The following is a 17057-nucleotide window of genomic DNA, read 5'->3' as shown; positions in this document are numbered from 1 at the left end:
GTATATGTCACGTGTGTATCACGTGGAAGATGATGATCAAGGGGCGCCCCTGAATTGCAACTATGAACATAAGATAACATCGATGAAAGTATGGAATATCTTCAGCCACTAAGTAGACTATCCCATACGAATGCGAACCACTCACCATGTCATTCATTCAATCGGTAGTTGTCAATTCAGCAGTGCCAGCCAAGCAGGGTGTTATGATAGGAATGTTGGTAGGTTGGATCTTACGGGTGCTGATGATGAATGGAGCGGACAGTGTTTCCGAAAACATCAATTTTCGGCTCTACGATATATCGATGGAGCCAGAGTTTCACTTCGGGCGATTTGTGATCCTGGAATACGCCACAAGCTATACCCGTTTGGCCATCACGCATATCAATAATGAAAAGCCACGATTATTAGGGCCAGCTGAACCTCCCCTGCATACAGGTTACAAACTTTGTAGCTGTCATTCGGTTCTAGACTTTCGACACGGTCTCTGTTCCTTGCTTCATCAAACTGCGCTCCATCAGTCCCGCCAACGAACTGACGTAGATAACGTTCTCAAAGCCATATAACTCTGTCCCAAGGACTGCATCATCACATACCGCCATGGCTCCATACGCAATCTCAATCGACAACCGCTCCGACATCAAGCGGTCTTACGCCCTATTCGCTGAACCGCCAACCATCAAGCACAACGGCGGCTCGGCCATCAAAGTGGTCACTCGCATCATCAGCAGCGCCCGGGGGGTGGCATCCCCGCATGGCCAGGCCAACTTCACGCTCTCCAAAAAGTTGTACGCAAGATGCGGGGTCTACGATGTCGAAGTCGACCCGTCACCTGACGACCAGAACCGAAAACGCGTCGGGAGCGGCGTTGAGGTCATCGACCAGCGACTTGTCACACTCGGGTCGACAGACAAACATGGCAATATCGTACCCGGGACCACGCTCATGATAGACAGCTCAAGCGGCACGCCGGCGTTTACTGAGAACAACCCCGCGCCGTCCGGTGCTGTTGGGTGCTTCTGCATTCAGACCCGAGGCGACTTTTCGGTCAAGGAGGCGAAGCTGAGTAGGTGTTCCTTCTACTGATAACAGTCTATTTTCACCCCCGTACATCCTGCTAAACGCCGAACCCCAGACCAATTCGTTGTTGGCTTCTGCTCGTCCACACGCCAGAGCATCGGCCCTTATGCCACCTTCGTCCCGCAGCCCAGCGAGGAGTATCAGATCGCGCCATCCAAGGGCTTTTACGTGGTCGTGGGGAATTTCAACCCCTACGACCTCGCCGACATGAGGCTCAAGGACAGCATGTCCTCCTGCTATGTGGATTTTGCCTCCCTCGAGACGGACTCTGTCACACTAGTCCACCACAGCAACGGGACGCTCGTCAGGCAGGTGGTCACAGATGGGGAGATGAGGCCGGTGCCAGTCCCATCACCCAACCCCCCAGTCTTTGCACGAGCTTTTGCAAGAGAGGAATTCAGGGTCGGAACTGCAACAGTCACGGCTAGGTCGAGTCAGGACGATGGGAGTTCGAATTCGATATCAGGGAGCTCTGCTGGCACCTCGACACCGACTTGGTCCGTCTTGAGCTGATCATCTTTCACATGTTACTGAACTTCAATTGATATTACAAGCCTCTGACAAGGCAATACTCGTACACCTTTCCCCACAACACCATCTCACCCGCACAAATCAAACAGAGCCACGCTGGGATCATGGTCCGACACCATCTCGGCGTACGACCCCCAAGTGTTGACGTGAATGTGCTCAAAGTCGCTCTTGCTGCTGGCCGCAAGCGAAGGGCTGACGTACATGTGGTCGAGCGCCTGGGCGTTCATGTCAAAGGCGTAGGTGTACCGCTCGGTGGGCTTGATGCCGGCCACCTCGTCCAGGTCCTTCATCTTGCTGATCTCGGCAAAAGTCTTCATGGGCCGGACAAAGGAGAACTCGTTGAAGTCACCGGCGGAGATGACGGCAGCTTTGGGGTCGGCGTTGAGGATCTGGGAGATGAAGGTCTTGCGGGTGGATCAGTGACTCGGGATCTTGATGAGAACAGTGGAAGGAAACACTTGAAGACTTACAGCAGTGACGTTAGCCTGAGCAAGTCTGTCAGCCACACCACCATTGATGGGAGGACGACGGTCGCCGTGGAGGCTGGAACCGCCGCCCTTGCTGCCGAAGTGGACGTTGACGGTGAAGAAAGGCTTGGTGGCACCCTTGGCGACCCAGGCACCGACAACGGGCTTGCGAGAGGCGGTCCAGGCTGGGTTGGCAGGCTCAATGCGGCCCGGGTTGAAGGTCAGGGAGGGAGGAGAGTTCTTGCCCGAGCCCTTCACAACGGAGGTGGCATCGTCCCCTTGGCCCTGGTTGGGTTTGTAGAGGGAGATGATGGCTGGGTTGTAGAGATAGGCGGGACGGATGTTGCCGCCTGGCTGGCCACCGTCAAGGTTAGGGGTGGCGGGTGCAACCTCGGCGAACTCGTAGGTCGGACCACCAGCGGCCTTGATGCTGGCAGCGAGAGCGGAAAGGGTCAGGTTGGCAGAGGTGATGCCGTCGTTGTTGGTGGGGCCCGAGTTGTCCTGGACTTCCTGGAGGAAGAGGAAATCAGGGGACTTGAGGTAGGTGACGATGTGGCTGGCAATCAGGGGCAGGTGTTCAGACGAAGGAGACAGATTTTCGACGTTGTAGCTGCCGACAGTGATGGCCTTGCACTGGCCCTTGCTCTTGAGGCTGGTGGGCTTCTGAGCAGCAACACCCTTGGCGGGCTTGCTCACCTTGACGGCGGTGAGGGGGAGGATCGAGTAGAAACCAAAGGCATGTTGCACGACACCGGTGATTTCCTCGAGTTCATCGCCCATCTTGCTGGTGTTGGGGTTCTTGGTGCCATCAAGAGGGGAGCCAATGACGATAGCCTCTGGGTTGGAATCTATGGTTTGACATGTTAAAAAAAAAAACCAAGAGCCCAAGACCAAATTGGCAAGTTTGCTCACCTTTGTCGGTCATGGTGATGCCTCCCTGCTTGTTCTTCCCCGTGACCTTCCAGTCACCGACGACCCAGGTATCACCATAGTTGTTGGGTTGCTTGATCACACTCGGCTTTCGGACGGTGACCAGTTCACCGCTCAAGCTCTCCCAGAAATCCAATCCAAACTTCTTGGGCTCCAGCACAGGGTTCACTTCGGAGATGTTGGCCACTCCGTTGGGCACATTGTAGATGTCACCGCCATCCAGCGAGCTGAATTGAGTGTTGGGGGGGTCGATTGTGTCCTTCCCAATCACCAAGGCCTTCACCTTGTTCCCGCTGGAGAGCACCTGGACATTCTTGGGAGTGGACAACTCGGTCAGATAGAGGTAGGCGTTGCTTGACCGATACTCGAGCACCTTGGCATCCAAAGAGATGATGTCGCCCACGGTCAGGTTGGCACCCACATTGCGGTCAAAGACATAGATGGCCTCAGAAGTGGCAATGTCCTTATCCGGGGTTGTCGACCGAATGAATACTCCGTTGGGACCTTTGGCGATCAGGAGACCGGTGACGTTGGTCACGGTCTGCCCTGAGTATGGCGAGATGTACTTGTTGCCATTGATCTCGGCGATTGTCAGGGCGGACGCCAGAGACTGAAGGCTCGTGATGGCAAAGATGCCGAGAGCAGTCGGTGAGGCCTTCATGATCGTCGTCGTCGTGGCTGTCGTCGGGATCGGGCTCGGGCCTGTGCGAGTCCAAGCTGTTGAAAACAGGACAAGCCGTTGCAGGCGATCATCTCGTAGTTATATGCTGCATGTTCCTCCTGTATTGCACGTGGGATATGGAGTTTGTTGATTTGATAGGCAAGGCAAGTACGACATAAGGCGGACCTGGCCGCCGTTACACCAGTTATGTTATCGTAGCCCAATTCAGGGGCTATTCAGGGGTGCTGTGCGTGTTGATTGGCTGGGGATACTAGCACGTTGGGCGGGCGACCTGCCTGAATGGACAGGTGGTTAACGGTGCCAAGGCATGCCTCCAGCTTCTAACCCAGCTGAGTGGCCGCCTGCCTTTTCCATCCTACCGTGACTTCACGTGGCGGATGTCTGGGGATTGGTTATCACCAATCGTCGTCGGAAAGGGCCGAGGGATCCATCGCGGTGATACGTCTAGAATACTGGTAGACTGCCTGGGAACAATTTAAGCATCTTTGACCAGTGATGGTCAAGAGTGACAATGGTACTGATCCCGATGGTGGCCTCGGCTGACGTGGAAGATATCGGCTCCCTTGCGATCTGGGGTACTAGTAGGTAGCCAAAGGAACGATATCGGAGGTGGTCTTTCTGAGCAAGAGATTTGGGTGCAGACTTGAGGCCAAAAGTACCATCGTGGTGCCGTATCTCGAGATATCTGTAGTCAGCCTTGTCATTGGTTCCGTGGCACATCCAAGAGGCAAGCACAGGCCAATAGCCACTCAAAAGGGACAATGATCAAATGATATTTCCAGGTTGGCAAATGATCAGACTCGAACCAAGAGGTGACTGGAGCGAGACGGAAGGGCTAATGCACAAACCGAAGCCGTGCGCATTGGAGCTATCACGATGACATCTGCACCGGCCGAGAGGTCTGAGCCCGGCATCGACAAAAAGGTAAGTCGATGAAATTCCCGAAGATTGACGGTGAGCAGATCTCGATCATCTCGAGACAACCCGGCAGTGTTGGAACAGCGATTGAGACATGCTTCAGCAAACACCGAAAAGAAAGAAGAAAAAGATGAGGAAAACAGATGAAAGCCCCGCATCCCCCGCATTTTCATGACAGTGCTTGGGCCCCAATCCCCCTCACCACCAAGACGCCGGGACAGAGAGAGACTCTGTGCATCTCACGGCACCGGCACGGCATTGCATATGCTGCAGGTGCCATGGTAGGCTGCTGTGTGTGTGTGTGATGGATCGATCCGGCTACAGGTTGAAGGAGACTCTATGAGATGCCAAGCCCTGATCTGTGAAGCTTGCAGTTTCTCGGCCACGTCCTCTCAGCCAATTTCTACGAAAGTTGGGACCATCCAAGAGATCGGCAGGAAAGCGGGGGGATGTGCTGATGGTTCTTGGGCAGGTTCCGTCGCCCAAAAGAGAGAGAGAGAGCATTGTGGAAGGGATAATAAACGCGGTCTGTGTGCGTGGGGTTGCATTCGCTACCTTTAATATCGCTGTCGTCGCCGGTGACCATGATCAACCATCTCAGATTTGAAGAATGACAGAGCATCGACGGGCGATGGGGGTCGCAGATCAGTCGGTAATTTCTTGGTTGTGGCAGCACCTCGCAAGCCTGGTCTTCTTACGGTCGTCTGCTGGAGCTACATACAGTGAGTGAAACAGGTGGAAGGGGATGTTGTGAGTTTCACCTAGCGGTGTGTAACCGTTGCAGTCTCTCCTCTCTCCCCTCTCTCACACCTCAGGCTCACTCTCTGGAGATGCTGGTACCGAGTGAGTGTCGCTTTCAGGACCGGAGCCCTGGAGTGCTGACTCGGGCAGAACCAGAAGAAGAACAGGAGCTGGAAATGACAGGCCATGGGAATTCCGGGGTCTAATTCATCGTGTTTCTTTTTTTACACTGGATGATCGCTGGCGATTGACGATTTCCAAGCCTTCTTTCAGCTGGGGCGCTGACCTGGCCTGAGATTGCTGACGATCGCGCAAGTCTTCAGTACCTGTCGTCCTCTCCACAGAATGCGACCACTTGGCGGCCCCCAGGGGACCCAGACCAGGGTATCGCTGCCTCTGTTTTGTCTTTGTGTCGCCATTCTCACCTCAGCCAGACCTTGGACAAGAGACACCGGTACTGCTCCATAATATTGGATATGCAGAGGTGACGCCGATTGAAATGCAAGAGACAGAGGGTGAGGCTTCCTCAGTTCATCGGAGTAAAGAACAAAAGATGGAAATGATGGAATCTGCAGTGCTGTCGGTCCACGGTTCCCGTTCCCTTGCTTTTTTGCAAATTTTGCGCCACGGCCACAGTGGCTTGCAGCAGGGGAGGAGCAGGGCCACAGCAGGGATCTCAGCATCCATGCAGCAAATCCACAGGGGAACGACATCGACATGAACCTGAACAAACACGACCCCCCGGACCCGTGACCGCGACCGGGAAATATTATCAGAGATGGCCAAGCAGAATGGGGAAAGGAAAGGGTTGTATTCTCTCACGGGCCTCCCATTCTTGGTCCGATGCGCGCGCCCATCGCTTCTCCTTCTCTTAGGTTCCTCTGGTTCTGCTTCTGCTTTTTCATCTTCATCTTCTTCTTCTTCTTCTTCTTCTTCTTCTTCTTCTTCTTCTTCTTCTCTCCTCCTCCCGTCCTCATGTGCCTCTTCAAGACACAGTATCTACGCAGTATTTACCTCCAGTGTAGACTTATAACATCCTTATCGCCGTCGTTATCACCACCTCACCTTCAAAATTGCGCCGCCGTGAGCAGCATTAGGTGGGTGGGGCCGTCCAAAACACCAGGGATTCCGCTGATTGCCGATAGCAAGGGGTGGGCCAAGAAACAACGAGCCTCCGAACGACTGCTGCGCTGAGGGCCGTGTGCCAGAAAGGATCCGTCTGCCGGGAGCCATATGAGAACGCGACAGCCCGTCGTCGTTCGTGTGGGTTGCGCGCCCTTGACTTCCATCGACTTCATCCGTCATCGACGCTCGACACCGACACCCGTCTCTAACATCGAAGCCAGCAACCCCCTGGAACCACTGACGTGCTGCTGCCGGCTCCCGAAATTTGCACCTGGCTGGATGCGAACACCGACCACGGCCGACCACCGACCAACCGATCCTGTCCCCACCGCTTCTTTTCTGCTCTTGTTCTTGTTTCCAGCTCAATATTATTCTCGCTCTTCCCTCCTGCCACGACTGTCATGAGCTGCCCCAGGTGACCCGGAGAGAAGACACACACCAGAGACGAGACTGCCCTGTGCTGCTCGAGATCCGACCCGGTCAGGTTCGGCATCGGCCCCGAGCCGAGCCCAGTGTGCAATGGGCCACTCGTCCAAATTTCCCTTCTCGCTCCCGGGCCGAAAACACAAACAGTCGCAACCCGCCGCCTCTGCCGCGCCGCTGTCCATCTCAGAGCCACTCACAAAAGCCCAGAGGATCCTCGGCACCACCGCCATCAGCCTCGATCTCGCAGGCGCAACATCAGACACCACAAAATGGGGGCCGTGGGACGGCCAATCGAACGCGGGGATCAGCATCAATGTCACGGAAACACCGGCCGGGCGGGACAATGCGGGCTCTCGATTGGGATCTGCGCGTCGTGATGATGCACACCATGGATCTTCGGGGAACCGAGACAGGCGCTGGGAGGAAGAGTCGGCTGTGTTGCCCAAGGACAATATGGCGCCATCAGGACGCCACGACGACACCACTGATGCCTCCAGCCTGCGTCGCCAGCAGTCCAGCTCCACCATCCGATCCTACTACGACAAGGCGAAAGTGCCATTGGCCATCTCCCAGCAGACCGCAAACTCGGCCATGGCCAAGGGACTGCCATCCAAGGCGCATGCCATTCTCGACTTTGACGGCAACTTCAACACCGAGCCGAAAGGGCTGAAGAAGAAGAAGCCCTCCAGGCTCGATCTCTCCTCGCTCCTGTCCAAGAGGAGTCACAAACATCTCAGACCGGAACCCACCAGCGGCCACGTCCTGGGCTCTGATGTGCTTACCACATCACCGTCCGTCATGTCCAGCTCCTCTGCATCAACGCCCCCGCCGATTTCACAGCGAATTGACCGGAGACTTCGGAACAAGATGACCAAGGAGTCATTACGAGAACAAACAGCCACTCCCGATCCACGGCCGTCACCCATCAGCTCGGCCGGGCGCTCGGATAGCCCAAAACAAATCCCCATCAAGCCCAACGCCGAACTGCACAACCTTTATGACCATTATGAACAAAAAACGTTTGACGAGGCGCTGGAGAATAACTACCAGCAAGTTCCAGAGCGTCGGGGGCCACCGCCAGACCGCGCGCTCCCAGCATATCCAACACCACCCACCAGCAACACGGGAAAACCCTCCCTCTCACCTTTTCCGCGCAGCGCATCGCGGACAGGCCAGAGGCAAGATCCGCCACCTCTGACTGTCAAGGTTCCAGATGTCCATCTGGTCAGGCCCCCAAGCGCGCCCAGTCTTGTATCGCCCATGGCCGACTGTGCCAGCATTTCCAGTCGGCACACGCGAACGTCCAAAGCGTCAAAACGCACAGACCGCAGCCTAACGGAGATTGACCTGCTTCAGAACAGCGTCTTGGCCCTCTCGTCCGATTCAGAAGACGACTACGATGCCTGTAGCGATCAGCTTGCCGTCCCCCCGCCCCCCAGTGATGGCCCCGCCAGTCCCGTCAGCCCACGATCGGCCATGTCTCAACCATCTTTCACCAGATCCGAAGACTCGAGCCGAAGCAAGGTGCCCAAGCAGACCACCTTTGCCGAAAGTCCGCAGTACTTCCCGACCCGGGAGCAACAGGCTGCGGCTTCCAAAGCGCCAAAAACTAACCCAAGGTCCAGCTCATTGGCCCCCAGCTCCAGCATGAACAACTCACTGCAGATCTACCCCCCACAAAACCGTTCCTCCAGCGGCACGACGGGTACGGCCCGAACGCATGGGTATTCGGCGCTTCAAACCCCAACGACGTACGAAGCCAAGGTGATCAGCATGGTGCCCAAGAGCAAGTCCCAGGACCAGCCAGTGTGGACTGTGCCCGAGGAGACCCAGTTTGAGGACTTTCCAGCGCCCCCCATCCATCCCACTCAGCGACCACCGCAGGCTTCACGCCCCGAGCAGACACCGCCACTGTCGCCCACTAGCGTGGACTTTTATCTGCAGAGTCAACGGTCGTCTTCCACGCAGGACGATGGTTCCATAGCTAGCAGAGGCAGCCAGGGCAGTGGCAACCGCAGCGGACGCCGTGGCAGTGCCGCCAGCAGCATTCAGGACAACCAGAGCGGGCGCTTCATGGCAGTGACGCGGCAGGAAGAGATGCTGCTGGCTGCCTTGCGTCAGAAGCGCGCCCGGATGCGTGAGGATATTCTTGCCGAATATGAGGATAACACGGACCAGGAGGAACACCCGGGCCTGAAGCGGGAGGTGACCAACGACAGCAGCGGCATGAGCATGATGTCAAGGCAGTCGTCTTTCAGCATGAGCACCGTCCGCGCCGAGGCAAACCCGCTGTCGGCACGACCCCGTCACCAGGACTCTGTTCGGTCACGGGCGAGCAGCTCAGCGGTTGAGCAAAGCGGAAAGCACGGTCACATCCTCGTCATGATGGACGAGTCCAGCTCGGATGTTGGGCCAATGGTGCAGCTGGACGACTTTCCCGCGCCGGCCGAGTCTGACCGCCGGGGAAGCAAGTCCAGCTCCAGATCGGGACAACCTCACAAGCAGCGTGCATCCTTGTCGGCAATGTCCATGCCCACTACCGGCGCGCGGAGGCCACCTCGGAGCGGCAGTCTTCCACGCAAAGGATCATCCGATCAAACCAGCGTTCAACCCACCCACCCGGCCAACAACTCGATCCCAAATCAGATCCTGGAGGATCCGGCTGAGGACGAAGAAGACGAAGGCATTCCGCGCCCAGACTCGCCCATCTCGCCCTCGGATTTCCCCGTTCCCCTGTCGGCCACAAATCCGTCGACCAAGATTGCCAACAAGAAGCACCTGAGGCTCAGTGCGTTTGGCACCTACAAGCCGAATATAGAGGCCGGCTGGTGGGACGATTCTGGCTGAGCTGATCTGGGCATGTCCGTCCTTGCGGCGCACCACAACACGCATTTTCTTGAATACCTACGAAGCTGGATGTAATGGATGGAGGTCACGGTCTGCTAACATGGGGCAAAGGGGGCAGGGTGTTTTTTTGGGCGGGGAGGGGGATTATACTGCACAAGGAGCATCATATCCATCGATTTTGCATGACCGGACGGACGGATGGAATGGGTTCTTCAGCTTTCTGCATTCTAGACCATTTGGCATTGGAGGAGGAGGCAGGTCCCCCCATCTCTGGCCGCTTTTTACACGCCACATATATTTGGTCCAACCGTCACAGCGGACTGGTCGGCCACCTGGACATACCTTAGCATCTTTGTAATTGCTGATCCCACCACGATGAACAAAATACCTATGCTCTACAGAGCTGTTATGTAACTAAAACTAATCACATCTCGACCTACTTTACTGCTGCTGGGCTTTTTGTGCAGTGTTTGTGTTCACCCACCTCAACCCCCCCTAGCCAACCTCTCCTGCCTCTCCACCTCCTCCCTAAACACATTCCTCCCCCTGCTCGGCGAGTTGGGCGAGGTAGGCGACCAGCTGTCCCGATCGGTGAGCTCCACCCCAATGTTGGTCTCGGATTTGTTATCCCCCGTCACCACTCCCCCTCCAACCTGGTCCTCTTGCACCCTCCTCCCTCCCTGTCCGGTATACCCACTCCCTGATGACCTCGCCCTCTCGCCAATCACAGGCCACCTCCCCTTTCGACGACGGAACAAGAAGCAAAACCCTGCCAGCCCGATCAAGATGGCAATGATGACAATAGGGAGGACAATAGCCAGGTGGTTGGTCCCGTTGCCATCCCCCGAGGCTGATGGTTCAGGGTTGGGATCGGAGGAAAAGACGTTGACTGTCGGGCCGGAAACGGTGACGATGTCGTTTGCTTCCTCGGTGGTGGTGTCGTTGTGCTGGAGGGCGAAGGAGATGGGGGAGGTGGTGGGGAAATTGGGGGATGGTCCAGGCGTAGAAGCCGACCGAGGCGGGGATGGGGATGGGGGTGAGGTTGATGCCTGTTTGTTGAGACAAAGAAGAAGAGGAAAAGAAGACGTGGAGGGTGAGGGGGGTTGATTGGGGGGAGAAGTAGGAGGGGGACCAGGTTACTGTGGTGAGTTAGGGGTTTGGGTATCCAACTGAGGTGGGGGGAGAGGAGGGAACAGACTGTAATATGTGCGCCCGGCGATGAGAGAGGAGCCGCGGCGGGGGAGGCAGAAGGGCTCGTCGTGGCCTTTGTCGGATTGGCAGGCGAGGAAGGCGGCGGATTCGTCGTCGTCGTCGTCATCATTGTTGCTGTTGCTGTTGTTGTTGTTGTTGTTGTCGGGGTTGGTTGTGGCGGTTGCTACTGGGGCGAGGCCGGTGTAGGTTGAGAGACGGCCGTCGGGGGATAGGGTGTAGGTTGCGGTGGAGATGAGGTGGGCGGGCGGGTTGGAGAGGGTGGCGCGGTGGCCATCGGTGGTGATGACTTTGGGGATGATGGTTTCGGCGTCGCCTTGGGGGTTGATGGTCACCCAGGGGAGAGGGGCGGCGTCGGGGACTGATCCAGCTTGTGGGAGGGAGAAAGCTGGTGGCAGGAATAGGGAGGAGACTATTGTCGCAAGCGCGACTTTGGGCAGGTATCTCATCTTGAACTGCCGGGCAGTCTGTGGTATCACGATAGACCTCAGCTTGAGATGTTGGAGGACAACCTGGTCCGTTATCGCCGGGTGAATGCGCAAAATGCCAAATGCACGCACCTCTGGGTGTACGGGTCTATTTGACACAGAAAACCGCGAGAGCCCACGACTTGATCGAGGCGAGACGCACACCACCCTCCATACTGTCGAAGCAGGTAGCCAAGACAAGGTAGCTTCCCCTCTCCAACATCCCAGCCGCCCCTCCTCGCAGCCAACCTGCATGATGCTGCTTACTTGCCGTTTCTTTCTGACTCTCTGCACTGCATCCATGGGCCAGTCAAGTTTGACTGGCCCAGGTGGGATGTCTCGAGTGCGTGTGGTTGAGGAGGACGTAGCCGTCCGTCCAGTTTCCCCCGCAATCCTCTGCTTCTGTCCTGCCCCTCCACCCAATCCCACCATCATGGTGTAGGTTGATTGGCTGATCAGGCAAGTTGTGAGCGGTTTATGCGGGGAATTTGCATGGCACACACATGTCTCCCGTGCCACCCCATATCGCATCATCCACTTCTGGTTTCTATTTGTGAAGCAAATGCTTGGAGGGGTTGAGAAGTAGAGGCAAGATGAGCACTAGCCTTGCTTTTGGGCTGGAAGCGTTGCGTTGCTCCCCGCAGGTCACATATTGGGGATAGGCTGAGGAGAGCATCATTGATTTCCCTTCCACGCTCCGCTCTCCTCTCGCTACCGCGCTCCTGGTTCTTGGATTCTGCGTAGATATTAACAACATCTGGGCCCGCCTTTTGTCTCCTTCATCTTGGTTCTTGGGCCAGCATCAGGTGAGGCTATACAGAAGACGACATGGTGAAGAAAGCCGTCTTGACCGGAGCGTGTCTCTACACTGCGGGTGCTCTGGCACAAGGGACCTGCGGCGACATTCTCGTTCCCCGCAACCCTGCTCCGGTTGTTGCCAATGGCTGGCAAGCACAGCTTGTCGCCGGCGGGTTGACCAAGCCACGAAGTATCCAGTTTGATGAAGCCGGTGCTCTGCTTGTTGTAGAGAGCGGCAAGGGAATCAGTCGTCACAGATTCACAGACAACGGCGGAACATGCCTCCACGCCAACCACTCCCACATGTTGGTTGAGCTCCAGGGTGTATGTTTTGAATCCCACATCTCCTCTTTGCAAAACCAGACTTCTGACGCTTCGAACAGCTCAACCATGGCCTCGCCTTGTCCAACGAAGGGGACATCCTCTACGCCTCCACCGCCGAATCCGTACTTGCCTGGTCCTACAACGCCCGCGGCGGTGTCGTCACCTCACAGCCTCGCACCCTCGTCGCCAACATGAGCAACAACGACCTCGTCACCCGCACCCTCCTCATCTCGGAAAAAGTCCAAGGCAAACTCATCGTCTCCCGCGGCAGCGCAGAAGCCAACCGCGACCGCGCTGCCGTCCTCTCGTCCGGCCTCTCCCAGATTAGAGTCTTTGACATCACCAACCGCTCTGACTCGGAAAGCCCTTACAACTTCAACACCGACGGTGACGTTCTCGGCTGGGGGTTGAGGAATAGCGTCGGCGTAGCAGAACACCCCCGGACGGGCGGGATATACGCCGTGGAAAATAGCGTGGACGGGGTGACGAGAAACGGGCAGGACATCAGGGAGAACAACCCCGGAGAGGAGCTCAACTTTTTTGGCTATCTTGATGAAACTGTCAAGGTTAATGCTTCTGCCAACAACAACTACGGCTACCCTCACTGCTTCGCGGTTTGGGACCCGAGTGAGATCCCGGATGGGGATGGGCTGGGGGTGGGGAAGCAGTTTGCCGTGGAAGAGAACAGCTCGTTGACGGATGAGACGTGCGAGAGTGATTATGTCGCGCCGAGGTTGACGTTTCCGGCGCATTATGCGCCGATTGATCTCAAGTTCTCTACTGGGGGCGAGACGGGGTATATCACGTTTAGGGGGAGCTGTAGGTCTTTCCTTCATAATATCCTCCTTGTGCCTGTATGCTGACCGTAACAAATAACAGTTGACCGGTCCTCGCCCGTGGGGTACAAGGTGGCAAGCATCGCCTTCAATGCCGCGACAGGAGAACCAGCGGCATCGGCTGATAGCAGGGGGGCCCTGAGGGATATCATCACGAATGTGGACAACACGCAATGCCCAGACAAGTGCTTCAGGCCGGTGGGGCTGGCCATTGACTCCAAGGGGAGAATTTGGTTTTCGAGCGACTCTACGGGCGAGATTTACGTTCTGCAGAGGACAGGCGAAAACTCAGAAGGAAAGTTTGTCTTGCCAGAAGGCGGACAAAACGGGGATGGGAGCGGCAACAATAATGGTAATGGAGACTCAGCTGCGTCCACGGTGTTTGGGTGGGAGACAAGGGTGCTGGGTTGGACCGCGCTTGTTGGGCTGGGGGCGTGGTTGATGGCTGTGTAAATGGGGAAAAGAAGGGGTGCCTGTCTTCATCGAATTGATGCCATGAAGAAATCGTAGCATTGTACATCCAAGCCTATCAATCCTGTGACATGCCTCCAGTCAAGGAAGAGAAAGCTATACAGTTCATGAGGGAAAACTGGCAACCATTGTAACAAAAAGTCATCGGCCGGACGGCTCGGGGTAGCATTGACCCGGAGTTGAACGAGCCCAGACACTATGTGAATCAATAGCGTGGTGTTGAGGGGGGTGGGGGGGAGGGGGGACTGCAGCTTGTGGTGCAGGCTGTGGGGGCTCATCTTCCGGTATCAATTGAATCTCCGACTACTCGTTTCAACGTCATCTCGAGCTTGCTTTCTCCGGTATCTCTCTGCATTTCTATCATGCATGCTTGGACCTGTCCTTGAGCTCACTCGCCAGCCCCTTAATGCCTTGCTGCTCCTCTAAAGTGAGAGAAATGTCAAAGTATCTCTTCAACGCCTCAACTCTGTCCGCCTCGCTCAGCAATCTTGTCGTAGTTGGGGCCTCATTCCCATTCTGCTGCTTGATGTAATCTCTGTGCAGAATCACTTTGCCAACGGGGTCTTGTTTCCCCTCGTCCAAACGGGTTTTCATGCACATGACACTCTGCACAAAGAAGCTTTGCGGAGCTGAAGATGTACGCATATTCATGACCTCAAAGTCGCCTGGAATAAACTCGAGTTCGCCGAAGCAGTACATCTCGCCCCACGGGTCGTCTTCCTTTTGCCGGACAGAGTACACCCAGACTTTCTGGTTTGGATCTGTGTTGGCATCGATGCCACGATACTCGAGCATTCCTTCCGTTGGGAAAACAGTCAAAAATCGGTGTTCATGTTGAAGAGGAACTGGTCGTGTAGCGCCGTTTGTGCCAAAGCCAACATCGACAAGATATCGCTGGTTGTCAATCGTGACGATGTTGACCATGTGATCCCTAGATAGAATTCGGGTTAGCTCAAAGTGAAACTACTAGTCATAACAAGCTCCCTTACCATCCTTTATATCCTGCATCTCCTCTAACCCTTCCACCAGTGCTGAAAAGCGTGAATCCCAGACTTCGCAGGACGGCGGCGAAGAAAGCGTTGACTTCCATACAGTAGCCGCCCCGTCCCCGGTTCACAATCTTGACGAATAAATCCTCTGGATTCAATGAAAGAGTTCGATATTTTGAGTAGTGCAACGAGAGGCTTTCAAATGGAACGCGGGCCATATGTAGAATTTGGATTCTGGTGAGTAAGCCCAGGGGGTCCTCGGCAAAATGTTGATTCACATCTTGCGTGTACCCGATGTGCTGGAGATAGTGAGAGATTTGGTCGCGAGTGTAGGTGGCCATTTTGAAGAGTTTGTCGTCTTGTGGTGGTTGAAAAGAACAGGGCACCGTACCTACCTTGTAGAATGTTGAAGTCAAAAAGGTGCCCGATAGCGCTTGATATGTAAGCATGCCCAGGGTGGTGATGTTCTCCACAGCCTCGGGATCCGATGATCGCCGAGCTGAACGATTCGCCAACATCGGCATACAGTTCGCATGCAACCATACCGTCATGGATTTTTCGGGTTTTATTTGCCTTTTTCGTCGTGATCCACTACTTGACAGACGTCAGGCAAGTAGCGCGACAAAACATCAAATCATGACCACTGGGACTCGGACACTCGCCCAGTCTGCTTTCGAGTCACAGCTTCGTGCCCTGACTCGGGCGAGAACAGAAGCGGGATTATCTCTGGCTGTGTATTCCAGCTTCTTTCTTTCACGGAATATTCATCACAATTCATACCTATGTACCCGATTCTATCCACATGTAACCAGGTGAGTGCATAGTCTTGCTGTCAAACCACCGCCTCAAATTTCCGCCAACGGCTTGCCAACAATGCCCGCTGGAAGCTGGTAGCATTTCTCCTGCGCCGGGATACGCTCACCTTGGTCCCACTGTTTTCCCAAGTTGTTAGAACACCGGTATATTTTAATATTTGGAGTGGGATACATGTCAAGAAAGGGCCAAACTCACATGCTCATGCACACACCCATCAACCCACCTCCACCGGTCCGTAACGCTGTATCTCGCGTAACTCATGTTGGTGCTGGCATCGAAACACCAGGCCGTGGCCTGCTCAGTGCCAATACGACGGCCGCTGCAGAACAGGGGCCAGATCACGTTGGGTCCAGACTGATATCCAGGGGTGTTTTGCTGAAGTTCGCGGCAAGCCATCAGTGCACGTTCTCGCTAAATGGCGGGAAAGACATAAGTTACCTTGTACACGTTGTCGATCAGTGAAAACATGGTCCTCGGGTCTCCGTCAGTGACAAAGGCACGGTAGAACTTGTAGGCCCTGATGGCGGTCTCTTCGACGGTGGTGTTTGGGTTAGGGGTGCAAAGCTGGGGAGGGGTGCGCAAGTGGCAGAGGTTCTCTCGCTTGTCGAGGTCGGTGGTGGGGGCAGCGACGGCGCCGAGGATCGGGGCGAGAAGGACGAGTGAGAACCGCATCTTGAATATGTTGTGTTTGGTTGACGGTGAAGGGACAAACCCTGGGGCAAGATTCAAAGGGCGGAAGACCGAGTGTCTATATACCTAAGGTAGTCATGCAGATGATAGTGACGGCCTCGATCCAGGCAAGCACTGCAAGACCGCTGTGGCACGGGCATATATAAAGCTTATTATTGCTTCGATGAAATGCCGGATGCTGCTGTTTGCTCTGTGCGGGTAAATGGAGATTACCAAGACCGCAAAGACCTTGTATTTTAATCTACCTGCAATCTGCCCCACTCTATTCCGGTGACTGCTCGTCGGTTGATCGTCAAACGAGGGGTGAAATGGCAGGGCTGATCTCTGAGAGAAACGCCATCCGAGCATATGGCCGGATTAAATCTAGACAGGACCCCTTGGAGGGACTATGTCCGGTGAGCCGCACGAATGGATTACGCGGGACCCAAATGCCGGGGTCTTGGAACATTGTACAAGGCTACCCTAAGCTGTATTACACTTTGAAAAGAAGTAGAGACAGGGGCAAGCAGCTACCTCGAGGTAAATTTCCTGGTCGAGTACTTTTCGTGCGGTGATTCACGAAGAGATTAGCAAGGAAGGAGGCATTGATCTTCTTGGACTCTTCAACCTCTTATTCTAATACTCACAAGACCTCTTTTCTGCTGTCAATCAACCTCCTTCAGTAACAGGCAGGTTGTTGATGGTGGTTAAGTGGAGTGGAGCTGTTCATGGGC

General features: G+C 55.3%; 7 protein-coding genes across 7 annotated transcripts; 3 read left to right on the top strand and 4 right to left on the bottom strand.

The window, feature by feature from the left end:
• The first annotated feature begins 90 nt into the window (after window positions 1–90).
• Window positions 91–1959, top strand: QC764_404815 (uncharacterized protein). The gene is made up of 2 exons (XM_062946774.1): window positions 91–1063; window positions 1133–1959. The coding sequence occupies exons 1-2, from the start codon at window positions 598–600 to the stop codon at window positions 1588–1590; spliced, it is 924 nt and encodes a 307-aa protein (XP_062800972.1). The 5' UTR covers window positions 91–597; the 3' UTR covers window positions 1591–1959.
• QC764_404820 (uncharacterized protein) lies at window positions 1597–5886 on the bottom strand. Its single transcript, XM_062946775.1, has 3 exons — window positions 2988–5886; window positions 2079–2923; window positions 1597–2012 (listed from the first exon to the last, which is right to left on the bottom strand). The coding sequence occupies exons 1-3, from the start codon at window positions 3664–3666 to the stop codon at window positions 1677–1679; spliced, it is 1860 nt and encodes a 619-aa protein (XP_062800971.1). The 5' UTR covers window positions 3667–5886; the 3' UTR covers window positions 1597–1676.
• A 1104-nt stretch (window positions 5887–6990) lies between these two features.
• QC764_404830 (uncharacterized protein) lies at window positions 6991–9744 on the top strand (the record flags this gene model as incomplete). The annotated part of the gene is made up of 1 exon (XM_062946776.1): window positions 6991–9744. One exon carries the CDS (start codon window positions 6991–6993, stop codon window positions 9742–9744), a length of 2754 nt encoding a protein of 917 aa, XP_062800970.1.
• Window positions 9745–10229: 485 nt separating this feature from the next.
• Window positions 10230–11761, bottom strand: QC764_404840 (uncharacterized protein; the record flags this gene model as incomplete). The annotated part of the gene is made up of 3 exons (XM_062946777.1): window positions 10943–11761; window positions 10831–10883; window positions 10230–10793 (listed from the first exon to the last, which is right to left on the bottom strand). Exons 1-3 carry the CDS (start codon window positions 11721–11723, stop codon window positions 10230–10232), a joined length of 1398 nt encoding a protein of 465 aa, XP_062800969.1. The 5' UTR covers window positions 11724–11761.
• QC764_404850 (uncharacterized protein) lies at window positions 11754–14039 on the top strand. The gene is made up of 3 exons (XM_062946778.1): window positions 11754–12542; window positions 12602–13361; window positions 13422–14039. The coding sequence occupies exons 1-3, from the start codon at window positions 12249–12251 to the stop codon at window positions 13829–13831; spliced, it is 1464 nt and encodes a 487-aa protein (XP_062800968.1). The 5' UTR covers window positions 11754–12248; the 3' UTR covers window positions 13832–14039.
• A 77-nt stretch (window positions 14040–14116) lies between these two features.
• On the bottom strand, window positions 14117–15389 carry QC764_404860 (uncharacterized protein; the record flags this gene model as incomplete). Its single annotated transcript, XM_062946779.1, has 2 exons — window positions 14117–14780; window positions 14839–15389. 2 exons carry the CDS (start codon window positions 15387–15389, stop codon window positions 14210–14212), a joined length of 1122 nt encoding a protein of 373 aa, XP_062800967.1. The 3' UTR covers window positions 14117–14209.
• A 294-nt stretch (window positions 15390–15683) lies between these two features.
• QC764_404870 (uncharacterized protein) lies at window positions 15684–16725 on the bottom strand (the record flags this gene model as incomplete). Its single annotated transcript, XM_062946780.1, has 3 exons — window positions 16093–16725; window positions 15850–16029; window positions 15684–15770 (listed from the first exon to the last, which is right to left on the bottom strand). The coding sequence occupies exons 1-3, from the start codon at window positions 16324–16326 to the stop codon at window positions 15684–15686; spliced, it is 501 nt and encodes a 166-aa protein (XP_062800966.1). The 5' UTR covers window positions 16327–16725.
• Between the last annotated feature and the right edge of the window lie 332 nt (window positions 16726–17057).

Source organism: Podospora pseudoanserina, chromosome 4 (assembly GCF_035222485.1).
Source record: "Podospora pseudoanserina strain CBS 124.78 chromosome 4, whole genome shotgun sequence".
NCBI lineage: Eukaryota > Fungi > Ascomycota > Sordariomycetes > Sordariales > Podosporaceae > Podospora > Podospora pseudoanserina.
This window is presented reverse-complemented; position numbering and strand designations above follow the sequence as displayed.